Genomic DNA, 16,600 nt, shown 5'->3' with positions numbered 1-16,600 from the left:
CCCACCGCCTACCTCGGCGCCGTGGGGGCCTACAGCTGGTCAGAGATGTTTTCAAGTCCTGTGGATTATTTCTAACTGTTTGATTCTCTATGCTCATCCTGGGACAAGCCCTTCAAACGTTGGCTGACTCGATCGAACATGCTTTGTTTACTCGTTCTGCGCACCTGGATTCATAGCTCTATAGACACAGCGTGGATGGGAGTAGATTTGAATTGTGCAGCCTCCTCAAGGCGAGAGAAGTCAGATATCAAGCGCCATTGGCATCACATCCATCGCTGGCGGGACATGCTCACGGTTGACATGAAGTTGATTTAGCTTACTAAGCACGACATAGTCAACCCCCAACCGGCACCCAGGATGGGCCGTCAGGCTGAGCCGCATGCTGCCTGTAAATCGACGAAAAGAAATAGACAAACATATATAGACACATGTTAACACGCTTCGTAACTACTCAGAGTCCCATTTTCCAGCCACCGTCTCGCGGGGCGCAGGAGCTATTGAGGTTTAAGGACAAGCTGCTGGCCTTCCCCCCTTCAGCGTGGTATGATTATGTAAGCAAGTTGGTCCCGGCACGGTTGGGTCAATGACCTCCATTCGCGTTGCGCAAGCTGGGAGAGGGGGGTTTCTGGAGCACACCGCGCGCGATCACCTATTCTTAACCAAGATATCATCAACCCAAATATCATTAATACAACGCGTGTAAAACATACATTAAACCCATTTCACAATGACCGAACACAAATTCAAGCCCATCAGCGGCCTCGTGTCCGCCAGGGAGGTCGTCGGAAACATCGCTGCCTCGGAGGACAAGCTCAGGGAGGGCGAGGAGATCGCCCGCCAGCTTGAGGAGGACTTTGGCCGGGGACAGGACCTCGCCGTGCGCGTTGGCTACCCCGATGTCGACGCGATGCGAGGGGCAGTCTCCCGCCTGGAGGCCGTCACACAGATCAAGGACCAGCTCGAAAGGAATTGCGAAGAGGTCAAGGACGACCTCGAGAGCAACGTCGAGGCCCTCCGGAGGCTCGTATTAGCGCCCCCGACGCAGCGCCCTCCGCCATCGAGGACAGCAGGGCCACGATAGGCGCGGTCGTCCTGCAGCTACTCCCCCTCGTGGTCACCGACATACCCGCGGCGCTCGAGAAATTCCCAAGCCTCAAGGATGTCCTCTCGGGTGACCTCGTCGCAACACGCCAGACGCAGATCTGCAGCGGCGACGTAGACAACGAGCAGCTGGAGGACCTACAAGAGCAGGTCAAACTCCTCGAGCTCAGGTGCGACAAGGAGGTCTCGGGGGTCGAGGAACATGCCAAGGGCAGAGAGGAGGCGGAGAGCCGCCTCGAAGCCGCAAGAAAAGAGGTCGACAGGCTGAAGAAGCGCCTCGAAACAAAAAGACACGAGCTGGAGGACGCCAGAGGGGCCACAACAACGATGAAAGATCAGCTCGACATGCTCGGGCACCGTGCTCGTGGGCTCGAGCAGAAGCTGTCATCCGAGGAGGACCGCGCTGCCAGGTACAAAAGGGAGCTGGACTCTGTCAGGGCCGACCTGAGAGTGACCGAGGAGACCGTGGCCAACCACGAGACAACGGTGCAGTCCATGCGTGAGCAGCTGGCCACGTTGATGCAGAAGAACAGCACGACGCAAGAGAGCAGGCTGGGCTCTATACACCTGTTGGAGCGCAGTCTCAAGAGCGAGAAGAGAGCGCACGAGGCGTCCAGGGTGAGCCATGCCAAGGCCGTGGATGAGTTGAAGAGCAACCACCAGTCCGTCGTCGACTTCATGCAAGGGCAGGTCGATGAGCTCCGGTCTGAGAACAACAAGGCGCGCAGCGAGATCTCCGGTAAGGACACCGAGCTCCGCAAGAGCTTGTACGAGCGCGGAAGGCTCCAGCACAGGGCCGAGCGGCTCAGGGCCAAGCTGGATGACAGCAAGAAGTACCTCGGGCGGGCCAGGGCAGACATGCAAGAGGCCCGCGACCAGGCAGAGGAGATTGCCAGGGAGAAAGAAGCAATCCTCGGGGACAAGCAGCAGGGGCTCGACGAGGCCAACGAGGAGCTTGCCGAGAAGGACCACCAGCTAGAGCTGAGCATGGAGACGGCGGCCAGGCTGAGAAAGGAGCGTAACGAGCTGCGCGCCAGCAACAAGACGATGGCCGCCTCGTCGGGCGGGCTCAAGCAGGCCGAGCTGAGGGTCACCGAGCTCGAGGAGGCGACCAGGGAACTGAAGCTCAAGTTCGGGGAGTCCGAGTGGAAGCTCCAGCTGGCCAGCAGCGCCAAACAATTGGCAGATGCGAACCTCAGAGAAAAGGAACGCCAACAGCGACAGGCGGGTCGCGACCTCTCCCAAAAGTCCAAAGAGGTCAGAAGGCTTAAGGATGATCTCTCCAGTCTCAGAGGACAGCACGAGGCTACCTTGGAGGAGCAGGAAGCCCTGCGAGACGAGGTCGACAGGCTCGAACGGCTCGTCACGTACAGGGACAACACCCTCGATGAGAAGTCGGCAACCATCGAGCGGCAGGCTGAGGAGGTGGGGGACCTGAAAAGCCAGGCGATCATCACGAAGGTCAACTTCGACGCAGAAATGGAGGAGAGCAAATGCCAGCTCAGAAGCGCCGAGGGGCGCCTGGAGGAGATGGAACAGGAGCTCAACGGCGCCAGGGAGGGACGCGAGCAGGCGCTGGACGACCTGTCCGGGATGCAGGAGCTCAATGACAGCCACGAGACAAGGATCAAGTCCCTGGAGGGCGAGCTCGTGGGCCTGCAGGCTTCCAGCTCGGCGAGCACCAAGGAGATCGCGGAGAACAACCGCCAGGTCTCCTTGTTCCTCGCCGACATGGCCGGGTTCAGCTTCGGGACATTGCGTTCGGCGGTCTCGTCAGGGCCATCTACAAGAATGAAACCGTCATCTGCACGAGCGCGGCGCCTGACATGTGGGCGATCCTCCGGTCGTGGAACGGCATCCCGGCCGACCTCGCGGTAGCTACAGGAGAGCCACAAGGCCCGCCGTCACTCGACGCGAGCCTGCAGATGGATGTCGTGCTTCTCCTGGGAGAGGCAGCCTCCAAGAAGCTCAATACGGAGCGATCCCAGGCGGTCCTCGCCGGCCTGATCACCAGCGTCGGCAGCACGAGCACACGGCTGATGCCGATGGGCATCCTGACCGAGCTCGTTGACAAGGTCGCCGTGGCCCTGCGGGAGGTGGCGCACACCCAGGTCGAGTTTGCACTCGCATTCTGGCAGCTGATGGAGCTCGTCGAGCACCGAATCGGCCGGCAGGTCCCAGAAGACCCCCCCTGGCAAGAGCACAAGAGGTCGCTGTCGCACTGGCTCGAGCAGCACCCTTGTGCGCTCGTCTTCGACATCCTGCGGGAAAAGGTTGACCTTCGCCGCCACGACCTCTGTCGGCTGTTTGGCGACAGCGTAGGGCTGTGCTCGCACAGGGGCTGGAAAAGTGCCGTGTTGTTTGACATAGATTCCCGCTCCCTGCGGTTTGTCGACAAGGCCCTGGTCTCCATGCACCGTCTGGATACGCTGCGGGTCGGGCCCGAGCCGGGCCACGACGCCGTCGACCTGCAACTGCAGCCACCAGACCTCATATGGCAGATGATGAACATTTAGATAGACCAATTCACTGGTTTCATAATTCTTTTGCCCTTTCAAACCTGTGCCGTAGACCGTCCGTGCCCGAACCTTGCCACCATGACTTAACAACCATGCCTCCCACCCAGATTTTGACCTATCACGGCGACGAACACGGTTGGTTGCATCAATCACACAAATTAAATGAGTACACATAGAGGGACAGGAAAGCGGTTATATTATGGTATTAACTACCTATCGCGCATCCCCATCGTCAACGTCATCGTCATCGTCATCATCATCATCAACGTCATCTGGGATCGGAACCCTAAAATCTAAGGTGTGGCCGCCCGAAGATGCGTCAAGATGTCTCACCTGGAGCTGACAGTCATTGTATTCATGGGATGGGCACTTGCCGTCCACGGGCCTGAGGCCGCCATGGCCCACGCTACAGATTTACCCAAGGCAGTACCAGCCGTCCGGCTTGGAGCCGGCCCCCAGAAATGCCGTGAATCTATCTCGTTTGTCCTCCTTGGCCAAGAAGTATGTGAGCGGCCGCATCAGCCTCTCGTCGTCAATGGCCCTGAAGTTAGGGCCGTAATTGCCAGAGCGGTCCGGCTTGAGACCCGCCAGGTACTGGAACACGCAGTGCAGTGATGCCTTCCAGGGGCTTCCCTCGGCAGGGACGTCCTCGCGGTCCTTTTCGCGTCTGGCATCGTCCCCCTGCCTCGACTCGAGTTCTCTGTTTCCTCGGTTGGTCCTGAGGCGTTTGCACTGCTCACGCATGTCTTGCAGGTCCCGCTCTGCGCTGGAAAGCTTCTCCCTGAGCATGGCCGAGTCTTCATCCGATTGCCTCTGGAGGTTTTCCACCTCCCTTTTTACCTGTTCAATATCGGCCGCCACCTTGACACTATTTTCGTCCTCGAGCTGGAGACGCTTGTAAGCATCGGACAGGGCCTGGCCCTGCACTGTGTCAGCCCTGTCCCCTGCGGTTTGCAGCCGAGACTTGAGGTCGCGGACCTGGTCCTGTAGTGCATCAGCCTTGGCCTGAAGTGCATCAGCCTTGGCCTCTGCGGACTGCAGCTGAGCCTCGAGGCTGTGGACGGTGCGTTTGAGCTCTTCGTCCCGCTCTTCAGCCTTCTCCACGCTCTCGTCTGCTCGTCTGACGGCGAGCTCCCGTTCGTCCAGGTCACGCCGGAGGTTGGTACACTGCACCTGCTTGGCCTGGCACTCCGCGGTCTTCCGGCCGAGCTCGCCCCTCAGCGCATCTCTCGACTCCTCGAGGTCCTGGATCCGTTTCCGGATTACCTCTTCACTCACCTTGAGGACGTCGTTGGCCTCTTGCAGAACAGATGCAATAGCAGCACGGTCTTCCGTCTGTTCAGCCCTCGCCGACTCGGCGGAGTATGCAATCTCGGCACGGTCTTCATCCAGCCGTGCCATTTGATCACTGGCCTTCTGGAGCAATGACGCGGCAGCGGTACAGTGCTGATGTGCCTTCGCCCTCTCGGCCTTGGTCTCGTCGAGCAAGGCTGCACCAGATTTACGGTCCTGTGCCCGCTGCTCCCAGGCAGCCTCGAGTATGGACACCGTGGCAGCACGGTCCTGGCTCGCGTGGGCGTAGTGATCCTCAATCTTCTTGAGAAGAGACACGGTAGACTCGTGGTCTTTGCTTACCTGATCACGCTCGGCCTCGACCTGCTCGCGGTCCCTCGCGGCCTGCTTTTGTGCCTCCTCGGCAAGCTGCTTCTCGCGGTCCACCGAGACACGTCGGGCCGCCGACTCGCGATCGAGCTGCTCGGATGCAGATTTCTGAGATCTCGCGTCCTGCAAGGCCCTCTCTGCCTCAGCCTTGAGGGTGTTCGCCTGCTCCTCGATGGCATGCACCCGGCGTTTTTCTTCGTCAAGTGCGGCGCTGGATTCCGCGGCAGCCTTCTTGTCTTGCTCGAGCTGGCCCCGAGCCTCCTCGAGGTCTTTCTTGTCTTGTTCAAAGGCCGCCTGAGAGCGCCTGTACTCGGCTTCTGCCTCTTCACGCCTTGCCTGGGCTCGGGAGGCTTCTTCCATCTGTTGGTTAAGACGGGACTGCATGTTCTCGTTCTCGGTGACAAGCCGGGAATTGATATCCAAAGCCTCGGCCGCCAGTCTTGAACTCTCATCTGCAGCCTTTTCCACCTGGGAAGCGGCCTGTTCACGGCGCGTGAGTTCGTTCTCGCGGTGCAGCAGGCTTTGCTCCTTTTCGGTGGCACTCTTGAGCGCATCCAGGAGGCTATTCCTATCTCGCTCAGCCGCCAGGCGCGTGTCTTCGAGCTTCTGAGCGGTGGCTTGAGCACCATTGAGCAACTCCAGGGAGCTAGCGGCAGCTGTGGACATCTCGAGCTTGTGATCGTCGGCCGCCTTGCACAGGACTTCGAGCTCGGCCTCCCGCTCGATTATGCTGGCTTCGCGTGACCTGTTACTATCACGGATGCTTTCGATGTCGGACAGTGCTAAGCTTAGCACGTCAGTCAGCCGAGAGAGTGCCGTGGTGTCGAGCTCTTGCCCTGGGGCTGTCGCCGTGGTCGACGCGTATTCACGCAGCACCTGCAACGACTGGACCAGGTATCGGCCGTTTTCAATGATCTCGTGTTCAGACATGATGAACGATAGATATCAAGAAGGAATAAAATGTTAAAATTGGTTCGATCGGGTTGTGTGGATATGTCTGTTCTGTCCTGCGGTTGCTGTCGCGCGGTTGGGTTCGAGGTCCAGCCAGCATGAACATCGAGGCGTGCCTTCCCTTCGCACCCGACACCTCGCCCGTCCAACGAACCCACCCGAACCCCCAGCACAGTCACACAGATACCAAATTGTTCTCACAAGACAGAGTTAACCATCATTCAATCATCAAGTATTATTGTCAAGAACATCGAGGCTCATCATGGACACCATCGATGCAAGTGACCCACAGCCGACTGCGCAGATCCCGCTGCTCTCTGGCAACAGGCGCGCCCTCGTCACCGCGCTCCTGCAGGGGAAATCCTACTACGAGCTGGGTCTGATGTTCCAGGGCCTGGCCAGCGACGCGCAGGACATCCCAGAATACCTATGGGGTTACAACGACGACTACGTCACGAAACTCGAGGAGATGAGTGACCCGCGGTCGGAGATATGGCGAATATTCCATACCATCCCCAGGCAGGTTCTCGAGTCCTTGGTGCTCGGTACTTTCGCCCATGACTTCATGCGGAAGTCCGGCAGGCCCAGCCACTACCGAGACATGAGAGAATTCGGCGTGTACGCCGTCGCCATCGCCGTCGCAGGGCGTGACGGCGCGTGGCTGAAGCCCCCAGAGCTGACCAAGCTGATAGGATATCTCGAGGACTACATTGACGCGTCGATAGGTTATTTCGACCGCGATGGCGCCGCCCCGAGAGACAGACAGGAAAGCAGGGCCCGGGACTTTGTGAGCAAGGTTGACAACATGTTTGGGCAGCACGCAAAGGAGGAGGGCCCTCGCTTCGTGGTGAGCAACGATACCGACGTCCTCGAGGGCTGGCGTGCTCTTGTCAGCAGCCTGAAGCTCAGGAGGGACAGGAGCCTTGCCATCGACCCGTCCGGCCGCAAGCCTCTCCTGCAGGGCCCACTGTACGCCGGATGCTCTGCCAAGCTGCAGACCCGGTCAAAGGCCTACGACCCCCAGTCGGGGAAGAAAAGCAAGCTCGAGGGTGTAAACCGGGCGTATGCCATCGTGATGTCCCTGATGATGTACATGTCCATCGAGCCGGTCCACGTCTGCCGGTGCGTCACTCGCCTGTGGAACAGGACGGACCTGCCCACCGACGAGATCCTCGTGGCCGCCCTCGGCAACTCGTACATCTCCCAGGACGGCTTCAACCGCATCGTCTGTGGCGGCGAGTCTGGGAGGCCGAGGGCGAGGAGGAGGTCCAAGGCCAGGGCGGGAGGTAGGGCCGGCTCCAAGTCACCCAAGGCCCCCAAGACGCCGCCCGCCGCCCACGCTGTTGCCGGCGAGGAGCACGGGGAGGAGGGCGGCAGCCTCTTTGATAACGAGGCTGAAGAGTACGTCAAGGGCCGAGAGAGGTACTTTTATGACAACATCTTTGCGTCTGTGGAAGAGCTTCGCAAGAGGCACGCATTCGTGAGGGAGTTTTCGGGCCTGCAGCCGCTCTTTGACGCGCCGGGCGACAACACCGTCGATAACCTCATGGAGCTAGAGTGTGAGCTGGCTGAGGTACAAGAAACTGCCAAACAGATCAAGCATTACATACAGCGGTATGACAAGGCCGAGAATGCCATCAATGATCGTATCACGCTCCTGCGGCAAGATCTCGAGATCACAGAGCTGGTGGCCAAGCTGCAGGCCTTGGTTGACTCATAGATGTATCCGCAGCCAGGAAGCCACTGGATCCTGTAGGTGAAAACCGTTCTCTGCCTCTGAGAGGCACGAGGACTGATATAGCTGTTCGTAAAGAATACAGAGATTCGTACCTGCAAAACGGGAGGGTACACCGGAACATCATCCATGCCACAGCTGCAGCAAATTAAACCCAGGCCTAATTCGCACACCCACACTCAACACACCCACACACCCATACACCCAACACCCACACACCTAATACCCACACGACCAAACACTTATGCACTTAAAAGCTCAGTACTAATATACCATTTGTGCTGCTCTCGTTGTTGGCTTGACTGGTGATGATATGGACAAGGGTGAATCCTCGGAGGGTGAACTGGGCTTCTCAAAACGCAAGATTGACAGATTCACCGTGTATGACATTCAAATTGTTGCCAAATACGCTAATTCGCTATGATTGATCACTGGGAAAGCTGGCCCAAGTAAGTCGACACTCAGAAAGCGTGCATATCACGAGCTACGAACCGGGTTGGTGGGCTGGCTGGTCGACCATGGCCTTGCTGTTGGTGCCGGAAAGACTCAACTTCTTTCGTGAAATCTATTCTTCAGAGGCGTCCGTTCAATCTCGTCACCTGATTAATCAGCCTCTCTTGCTTCTGCCTTCCAGTCTACCACGTCGGCTTGGGCTTGCTGGAGCTTGCTCGAATGCAACATCAAGTGCAGACCTCTGGGAGAGAATTGCCAGGTCTATTAGAGACGTGCCAGGCGGGACATGATGCTGAGGGGCAGCCTTGACCAGCTCGGCGTGAACTGCCTCGCCAGACACGATCGTAAGCTTCCTCGGGCTGATACCTCGAGCGCTGCTGTGCAGGTCAGTGCAGACTGCAAAGACGCCCTGTGCCTGGGATCTTTGGCCATTTTGAATTGACTCCTTTAGAGTTGACTACAAGTAGAAACATGTTATTTCGTATTGGTATAATTTTCAAAACTACTGGATAAAGCTCCGTTTGAAATGGATGAAAAAGCGCTGCTTGTGTCGACGTCGTGTTTGCTTGTCTGAAAAAAACAACAGTGACACTCCTGCTCATTTCACACACCAACCTTTGCAACCCGACCCCTCCCCAAACTCCACGACATCCTCTGCAACACAATCACAAACACCACAGCAACATGGCTGAATACATACACAAATACGACGAGGTCTGCCCTTCGGGCGTTATAATCAACTTTGCCGTCGATGTGCTCGGCCAGTCGCGCGGCCCCGTCGCGTGCGTCCTGATGAACGCGGCCGAGGTCGCCATCTTCCACCACGAGCTGCGAAAGTCCACACAAGCCTTTCCCGCCGACAGGATTGCGGTCCTCGCCGACAAGGTCGCCGTCCTCGCCGACCCCGCCAGCTTCTGGGCCGACCGCGATGGCAAGCTCTGGCTCATGACATACCCCCAGCTCAGCGGGATCCTGACCGCATTCCCGGGCTGCCTCGAGGAGGACCTGGCGCTGCTCATGCACATGGGCTGTGGTCAGTACACATGGGACATTGTCAAGGCCTGCCACGACCTGTGGAAATGCGGACAAAACATGGAGGTCGGCTTTCGGAAGCCCGTCGTCCAAGTCTTCACCATCGGGACCGTCCGCAACCTCGGCACGGTCCTGGTGCTCCCCGTCAGGTTGGGCTTATGCTTTGACAGGCGCGTCTCCCAGGTGGTTTGGAGGACAAATGTTTCCATGTCGAAGGCGGAGGTGCGCTACGCCTCCCGGGTCGCCTGCAGCCCCAGCGGCAGCCTCGAAAGCCATGTGGTCTCCGTCTTCACCACCGTGGCCGGTTTCAAGAAGCTCCCTCCGGCCCCGACAAACCCGCCTGCCTTCACGGGCGACTTCCCCGCCGTTCTCCTGTTCTTCTGCGAACATTCGTACTTTGACGGCGGCGGCAATATCTCGCCTATCGCTCTTCCCAAAGACGAGGAGATGACAGACGAGTATCTGAGGAGGCTAGAGGTCAGGGGCCTGACCGAGAGCCAGGGTGGCCCGCCCACAAACCTGGGCAGGATCACTTCCTGGTGGCACCACGGTGGCGTGCGCAACTTCGACGTTGCGAACCTGCTGGCGATCGCGTCCACGACCCAAGGCGCCAGAGCCAGCGCGCTTGTGCAGATCGCCGCCGTGGTCTACCACCCTGACTCCCCGTTGGTCTCACCTATCTTGTCCTTGATGGACTTTCATATCCCAGAGGGCAGGTCGGCCGAGTTCCACAGCCTTCTCCAGACCCGGGACGAGGTGCTTGGTTTCGCCCGGGGATACGTCGAAAGGGGCCCAATCTGGTTCGCTGCTGCTCTGTGGGCGAGGCACAGGAATTCACAACAACTGGAATTGGCCAAGGACTTCAGCACGTGCAATGGCATGCTGCACGTCTCCCCAAATGCGCTCAGCGTGGTTGAGAGCAACTGGGCGACCATGAGCCAGACGTGGGCCAACGCCATGGGTGGCGTACAGCTCGACCAGAGCCCACTCATCAGCGAGGAAGACTTCCTGTTCCTTGAGGAGTCCATCGTGCGCGTGTGGATGCACAACCTGGTCATGGTGAACACGTTAAACTCCGGGCCGGGCTGCGTGTTCGCGTCCGACCTCACGTCCGGGTGCCCGATCGCCAGGCCTGTCAGAGACCCGGTCAACTGGGTCCGGCTCGTGTTGAACAAAAGCGACGCCGCTAACGTCCCCGGCCCAGATTCCGGCACCCCCCCCCATTCCGGCCACCCTTGCCACACATACATGCCTTCTTATTAATATTAATTGCCTGCTATTATAATAATCAATCCCTCTTTTATTAATATTAAAAACTTTTTTAAAGTATTGCTTTCTTTTAATACCCTTCTTATCTTAATTTAAGCATAATAAATAGTTTTAATATTAATAAAAATTATATTAAGGTTAATTTAAACTTTTTTTTATAATTTTTTTATTAATTTTAATTTAAGCTTTTAATTATTAATTTTTTTATGTAATTATTATTAATTATATTTTTTAATTATATACTTTAATAAGCTTTTTAAAAAATATATATAATATAAGATTAATATATTTTTTATAAATAAAAATAATTATTAAACTTTATATTTTTTATAATTATTTAAAAGTTTTAAAAATAAATTTTAATTATTAAAAAAAAGTTTTTAATATAAAAAATTACTTAATAAAGCTTTTTATTATATTAAATTTTAATAATTTATATTTAATTTAATAATTTTTAAAAATATAATAACTTTTAAATACTTTATATTTAAATATTAATTAAAGTTTTATTATCTTTTATTTTAAATATATATTTAATTTATAAATACTTTTTTTTTATATCTTATAATAATAATAAAAAAACCTTTTTTTTATATTATTAATAAAAAATTATATTATTTTATTAAATATAAATATTTTTAAAATATTATTTTTAATAAAGAAAATATTAATATATTAAAAGGTTATAATATATAAAAAGTATATATAAATAAAAAAACTATATATATTTAATATAAAAAGTATTTTTATATAAAGTTAATAATTATATATATATAATGCTTATTTATAATTAATAATTATTACTTAAAAAGATTTAAAAAGATAATTTAAAAAATAAATATTTTTTTAAATTATTTAATAATAATTCTTTTTTTTATTATAAATTATTAATTATTATAATTTTTAAAAGTAATAAGAAATTATTATTATTATATATTTAATTTCTTAAAAATAATAAAAGGGTTAAGTAATTTACTTAAGATAAATATATATTTTATAAATAAAATTTAAGCTTATAAATTAAAGTTTTTTTATAAAAAAAAGCTATTATTTAAATAGTTAAAAGTAAGAATATTTTTTAAGTAATTCTTTATTAACTTTTTTTATTAATATTTTAATAATAAGTTAATTAAATAAATTTAATAATAAATAATTAAAAAAATTTAAATTAAGATTTAATATTTTTTTTAATAATTAATTAAAAATAAATAACCTTTATATATTAACTTTTTTAGCTTTAAAAAATAAAATAATAAGAAAAAAAGGCTTTTAGCTAATTTGTTTTTAAAGAAAGTATAATTTTTATTTAAATAAGTTAATTAAGCTTTTAAAGCTTTTATTTTATATTATATTAATATTAATTTTAAATTATTTTAATTAATTATAAATAAAGTTAATTTAGCTTTTTAATAATTAAAAAGAAATTTTTAAGAATTTATAATAATATAATAACTTTAAATATTATTAAAGTAATTAAATAATATATTATAAAAAATATATTATATTTTAAAAGCTTATTAAATTAATATTTTATTTTTAATTATAATAAGGGTATTAAATATATTATTTTTAATATATTATTTTATAATAAATTAATTAATATTTAAGAGAAATTTAATAATTAAAGGAAATTTCCTTATAAAGATATTAAGGGAAATATATAGGGGGTGGCTAAACGCATTTATGCGTGTATGCGGGTGTGGGGCGGCCGGGATCAGGGGGGGGGCCGGAATCTGGGCCGGGGACGTTAATGCGGCACAATTACACACACCTATACTTCCACAGCTCGCAGAGGAAGTGGACTCTGAGCCTGCCGAGGGGCAGCCCTACGTGGGCGTCTTTGCCGTCTACACAGCCCTAACCAGATCGAAGGGTCCAGAAGGGGGGTTCCAATACAACCCAAAAGACCTCACCTTTGTGTCCACCAGGGCAGTCCGTCGTGTCCTCCGAGCCGTGGCCATCAGCAAGCGCCGGGAGGGATACCCACCCCCAAACTGGCATGACGTGCTGCGCACCAGGTACCCGATCTGTCTCGATCCAGGCGACCCTCGAAGACAGCAGAGGCGACGGGGTTGAAGGGAGGAGGGATGGGGATGACGCGTGTGTACCTCTCTAGATTAGTTACGGCTCTTAATGACATAAAGTACCAATATTGTCGCGCGTCATCGCTCCTGCAGATTTGTTCATGAAACTGTGATGACCTTGCTAATGGCGTCCACTGTTTAATAATGGCCTCAGCGTTGTAATAGATCAGACTGAGTCAGACTCAGGCGGCTCGCGGCGCATGCGGCACTGTCAACACATGCCCCAAAGAATGGAGGGGGGCATGCGTTTAGCCACACTCATTCTCCAGACGAGGCAAAAGTGCAAAAATGTGGTCTCGGGTTATCGACACAGGCCCGGTTTGAACGGACGCCTCCGAAGAGAATAGATATCATGAAGTGTAATTCAAGTCTATCGCATTAGACCACTCTGCCACTGTGCCTTGAGCATGTGTCATCAAAATATTGCTCATGACTCCACATTTAGTCCGGCACTCCCGAGGCGGCGGATCGGTGGCCCGTGCCCCTTAGCTCCCGGAGCGGTCCGATGCGGTCTAGCCTGTCATTCTTGCACTGATTCACCTTCCCACGCGGAGAACACATTCAGGTACTCTAGGCAGCTGCCAAACCGGCGCAAATACAACATTCAGGTCAACAATTTTTGGTTGATTTCCGTATTGCTGGTTTCTTTGCAGGTTTTTTAGTTGATTAATCTGAGAAGTCGAGTCTTCGGTGCTGACGCGGAGAGACGTTGCTGAGAAAAGACTGGATAGAAGCCGATAAGCTAAAAAAGCAGGCCTATAAGAGTTTTCGCAGCTCGACACTGCAACACAAGCAGCCAGAATTCGACTCAAGAACATCATAAGTCAAAACGCTGCAGACTCATTCGATAAGAAATCCTGCATCACAGACCTACGCATAACCCACTGTCAAAATGAGCAGTCCGAGCAGCAAGCAAATGTCCGACAAGGACGTCTCGGCGGCGTTCACCTCATTTTACCTTCAGCGGGCGACCAAGGAGTTTGCAGAGGACCTCGACAAGATCCGCAACGCCGACGACTTCAAGAGCGACGCAATTCCCACCCTGGTCAGCGCCTTATCCCAGGGCACTGCCATGTTCTCGCCCGCAGACCAGCGCAGGATCGTCACGGCGGAGGGTTCAGCGAAGGAGTCAACTTGAGCCCATTTTGACCACGGGCGGGGCATGGACATTTGCAGATGCCTTGGGTTTGGCCAAATCTGGCCCAAGCAGCACGGCGGCGGCGAACATTCGAGGTGGCGAGTCTCTTGGCTTGGATGCGACGAAATGTTCTGACGCGAAACCCTCAGGAAACACATGCATTCACAGGTTACCCCTGTGGCATGACACCAGAAGCGGCGTGCTACACAGAGTACGCAGGCGGCGGGACGGGATTTGGGCTTCGGAACCCCATACAAATCTTCTGGCGCCTGTCACCTTAGAAGTGAACCTTCCTCCAATTTGGGACTAGGCACATACACTTGTTCAAGAGAGGAAACAACTCGAGGCCAGAGAGGCGCATGAAACTGAGAAGATGCTCTTGAACTACACGGATCATGACCACAGACAGGCTATAGCCTCCTAATTCCCGGCTAGATTGTGCCCGGAATCGTGGGTGTGCGAGACTCGCTGCAAAATGAATGTGATGTCGGCACCAAGAATCTTAGACTTCGTTAGTACCCATTCAAGCATTTTGTCTCTGCTTTGATCCTGCAGCGTTATCCCTGAGCTCTATCCGGCGCTCTGGCCAGGCAGGTGTAAGAGGCTCGACGCATTCTCTGATTGTCACCTCAATCTGATCCTAGGCTTCCTGGACTGTGCCATCTAGCCATGCTCGCCCAGAATCACCCATTCTTTTCTCGCCGTATAATCAGAAGATACTTACCTGGTCTCCGTACGCGAATGCACTTGACCACAGCCAGCTCAAGAGACGGCGGCGACTTCCATGTGTCACTTCAATCACTGTTCAACCTTGGTGGCCTGAAAGATATCGCATCAGGTAAAGGTGATTCAGCAATAAGCCAGAACTTGCGGTTCCTTCCGCGTTCGTGACAAACGCCCTTGAGCTGCAAACCTGAACAGTCGCGTGATATTTGGGAGTGAGTCGAAGTCTCCCATGCAATCAATGTTCACACTGAACAGCCTCCGAGCACTACTCACGATTGCAAGTATCATGCTTTACGATGGTCTTTGCTTGGAATTCTTTAATTCTTCGGGTTCAGTGAAAGGCCATCGAGATCCGCCGTCACAGTTTGCTGTTGTTTGATTCGCGCCGCAACAAGTCTTCCTGGCTAGGCGAAATCTTTGTGGAGCTCTCCTTCACATCCCGGAATTCATAAGGGCATCATCAGTCAGCTGTATAATAACACATTCCAGGAGACGTCTCATAGTCGTATCTATTGGTGTTTTGAGAAAATTGGCAGAAAAGCTGGCTTCTTTCCCGTGCCGGTGGTGCAGCCCAGAAACCATCTCGTGCCGCTCTCCGCAGGTCTGGCCGGACAAAAAGAGCCAGCCACGATCTCGCAAATTAGCCGCTGTTTGAAAGGTAATCAAAAAGAACTGCAGAATCAGCAAAAGAATACATCCGATCTCCGATACGGGGAATCGAACCCCGGGCGCCGCGGATCTCGAGATGAAAACGCGGAATGTTGGCCACTACACCATATCGGATGTTAGTCTTCGACTCTCTGTAGCAATTACATACCTACTCTGGATGGAGCCCTGCAGCTTGCAAATCGAAGCCGTGTGGAGGTGAGGTCCGCCACCAGAAATTTGGAATTCGAGATTTGAGAATTTCGGTCACCTCTCCGTTTGAGTGACTTCAGATGATTCCCGTGTCTTGTCGGTGGCGCATCCCACACCCTGTGGGCCACGCAGTCGTGTGTCGACTTGCTCCAGGTCTGCGACTCACGACATCTGCAAGTTGCAAACGGGATGTTCTGACGCGCTGCAAGCGGTGAGTGCGTTTGCCGTTGTTGATTCATCGACAGTATTGGCTTGGCCATTTCGATGACGTAGGACTGTTGTGCAGCATGATCACGCCGGGACCGGATTGTTGCGATTTGCAGCATTGAGCCCAAAGTCCATTTGCTTGACTGCTCCGCCGCCAAAACAAGATGAAAGTTTACGCATCGATAAAACAAGCGCATGGTAGCCAGCGGTATCGGGCAATTGAAATGTCGAGTGAGTGAAAGAAGTTGAGATGGGTTCGGGGGCCGGTCCAAGGTCTCAGGCGCGCGTTTGTGCTGTATCGATGCAAACAAGCACATCAATTAGGAGGACGCGTCAGACGCGTTGAAATGCTGGCAAGGCATTAGCAAATCTAACGAGCAGATAAATCGGGGAAACAAGACTTGAGAAAGCAGGGCTGCTGCCCATGAGTGCCTGTGTTATCTTTCGGTGGTCAAGCTCGCAGGTAGTTGCGTGAAGAGGCGGGGAACAGGTTAAAGAAGGGAGTGTTGGTTTTGTTGCATGGAGTTATTCTTGAAGACATTTGCAAGAAAGAGGATACAAAATCACCAGGTAGATAGCAGCAGGTAGCAGGGAGGCGTGTCAGTGGGGCAAGGCAGTGTTAAGGAGCAGCAGGTGCCAGAAATGGTATCGATTGAATGGTTCGTAGTAAAGCCCAGGAAGCCTCAGTGACTGAGTTGGGCATGGGAGATTGATTGCGAGGTCAAACTTCACCAAGCTCCCCAAGCACAACTCAAGGCACCTAGGTACCTAAATCCAGGGACCTACTTCAATGAACTCTGCTGGCCACCTTACTTTTGGGCCTCAAGCTACAAGCGACCGACCAGCATGCTCAGCATCAATGACA

At 51.9% G+C, this 16,600-nt stretch overlaps 5 protein-coding genes and 2 non-coding genes across 7 annotated transcripts; 4 read left to right on the top strand and 3 right to left on the bottom strand.

The window, feature by feature from the left end:
- Positions 1-727: 727 nt before the first annotated feature.
- INS49_013757 (uncharacterized protein) lies at positions 728-3,617 on the top strand (the record flags this gene model as incomplete). The annotated part of the gene is made up of 3 exons (XM_043174450.1): positions 728-1,024; positions 1,099-2,840; positions 2,915-3,617. 3 exons carry the CDS (start codon positions 728-730, stop codon positions 3,615-3,617), a joined length of 2,742 nt encoding a protein of 913 aa, XP_043021395.1.
- A 417-nt stretch (positions 3,618-4,034) lies between these two features.
- INS49_013756 (uncharacterized protein) lies at positions 4,035-6,212 on the bottom strand (the record flags this gene model as incomplete). The annotated part of the gene is made up of 1 exon (XM_043174449.1): positions 4,035-6,212. One exon carries the CDS (start codon positions 6,210-6,212, stop codon positions 4,035-4,037), a length of 2,178 nt encoding a protein of 725 aa, XP_043021394.1.
- A 283-nt stretch (positions 6,213-6,495) lies between these two features.
- Positions 6,496-7,953, top strand: INS49_013755 (uncharacterized protein; the record flags this gene model as incomplete). Its single annotated transcript, XM_043174448.1, has 1 exon — positions 6,496-7,953. One exon carries the CDS (start codon positions 6,496-6,498, stop codon positions 7,951-7,953), a length of 1,458 nt encoding a protein of 485 aa, XP_043021393.1.
- Positions 7,954-9,105: 1,152 nt separating this feature from the next.
- On the top strand, positions 9,106-10,716 carry INS49_013754 (uncharacterized protein; the record flags this gene model as incomplete). The annotated part of the gene is made up of 1 exon (XM_043174447.1): positions 9,106-10,716. The coding sequence occupies one exon, from the start codon at positions 9,106-9,108 to the stop codon at positions 10,714-10,716; it is 1,611 nt and encodes a 536-aa protein (XP_043021392.1).
- A 2,395-nt stretch (positions 10,717-13,111) lies between these two features.
- Positions 13,112-13,207, bottom strand: INS49_013753. The gene has a single exon. It is a non-coding gene; the product is annotated as a tRNA-Ser (tRNA).
- Positions 13,208-13,698: 491 nt separating this feature from the next.
- Positions 13,699-14,225, top strand: INS49_013752 (uncharacterized protein; the record flags this gene model as incomplete). The annotated part of the gene is made up of 2 exons (XM_043174446.1): positions 13,699-13,921; positions 14,113-14,225. The coding sequence occupies 2 exons, from the start codon at positions 13,699-13,701 to the stop codon at positions 14,223-14,225; spliced, it is 336 nt and encodes a 111-aa protein (XP_043021391.1).
- A 1,147-nt stretch (positions 14,226-15,372) lies between these two features.
- On the bottom strand, positions 15,373-15,453 carry INS49_013751. Its single transcript has one exon. It is a non-coding gene; the product is annotated as a tRNA-Glu (tRNA).
- Between the last annotated feature and the right edge of the window lie 1,147 nt (positions 15,454-16,600).

This window comes from Diaporthe citri (assembly GCF_014595645.1).
Source record: "Diaporthe citri strain NFHF-8-4 chromosome Unknown scaffold_7, whole genome shotgun sequence".
In the NCBI taxonomy this organism is placed as follows: domain Eukaryota; kingdom Fungi; phylum Ascomycota; class Sordariomycetes; order Diaporthales; family Diaporthaceae; genus Diaporthe; species Diaporthe citri.
The sequence above is the reverse complement of the archived record's forward strand: the minus strand, read 5'-3'. Positions and strand labels throughout refer to the sequence as shown.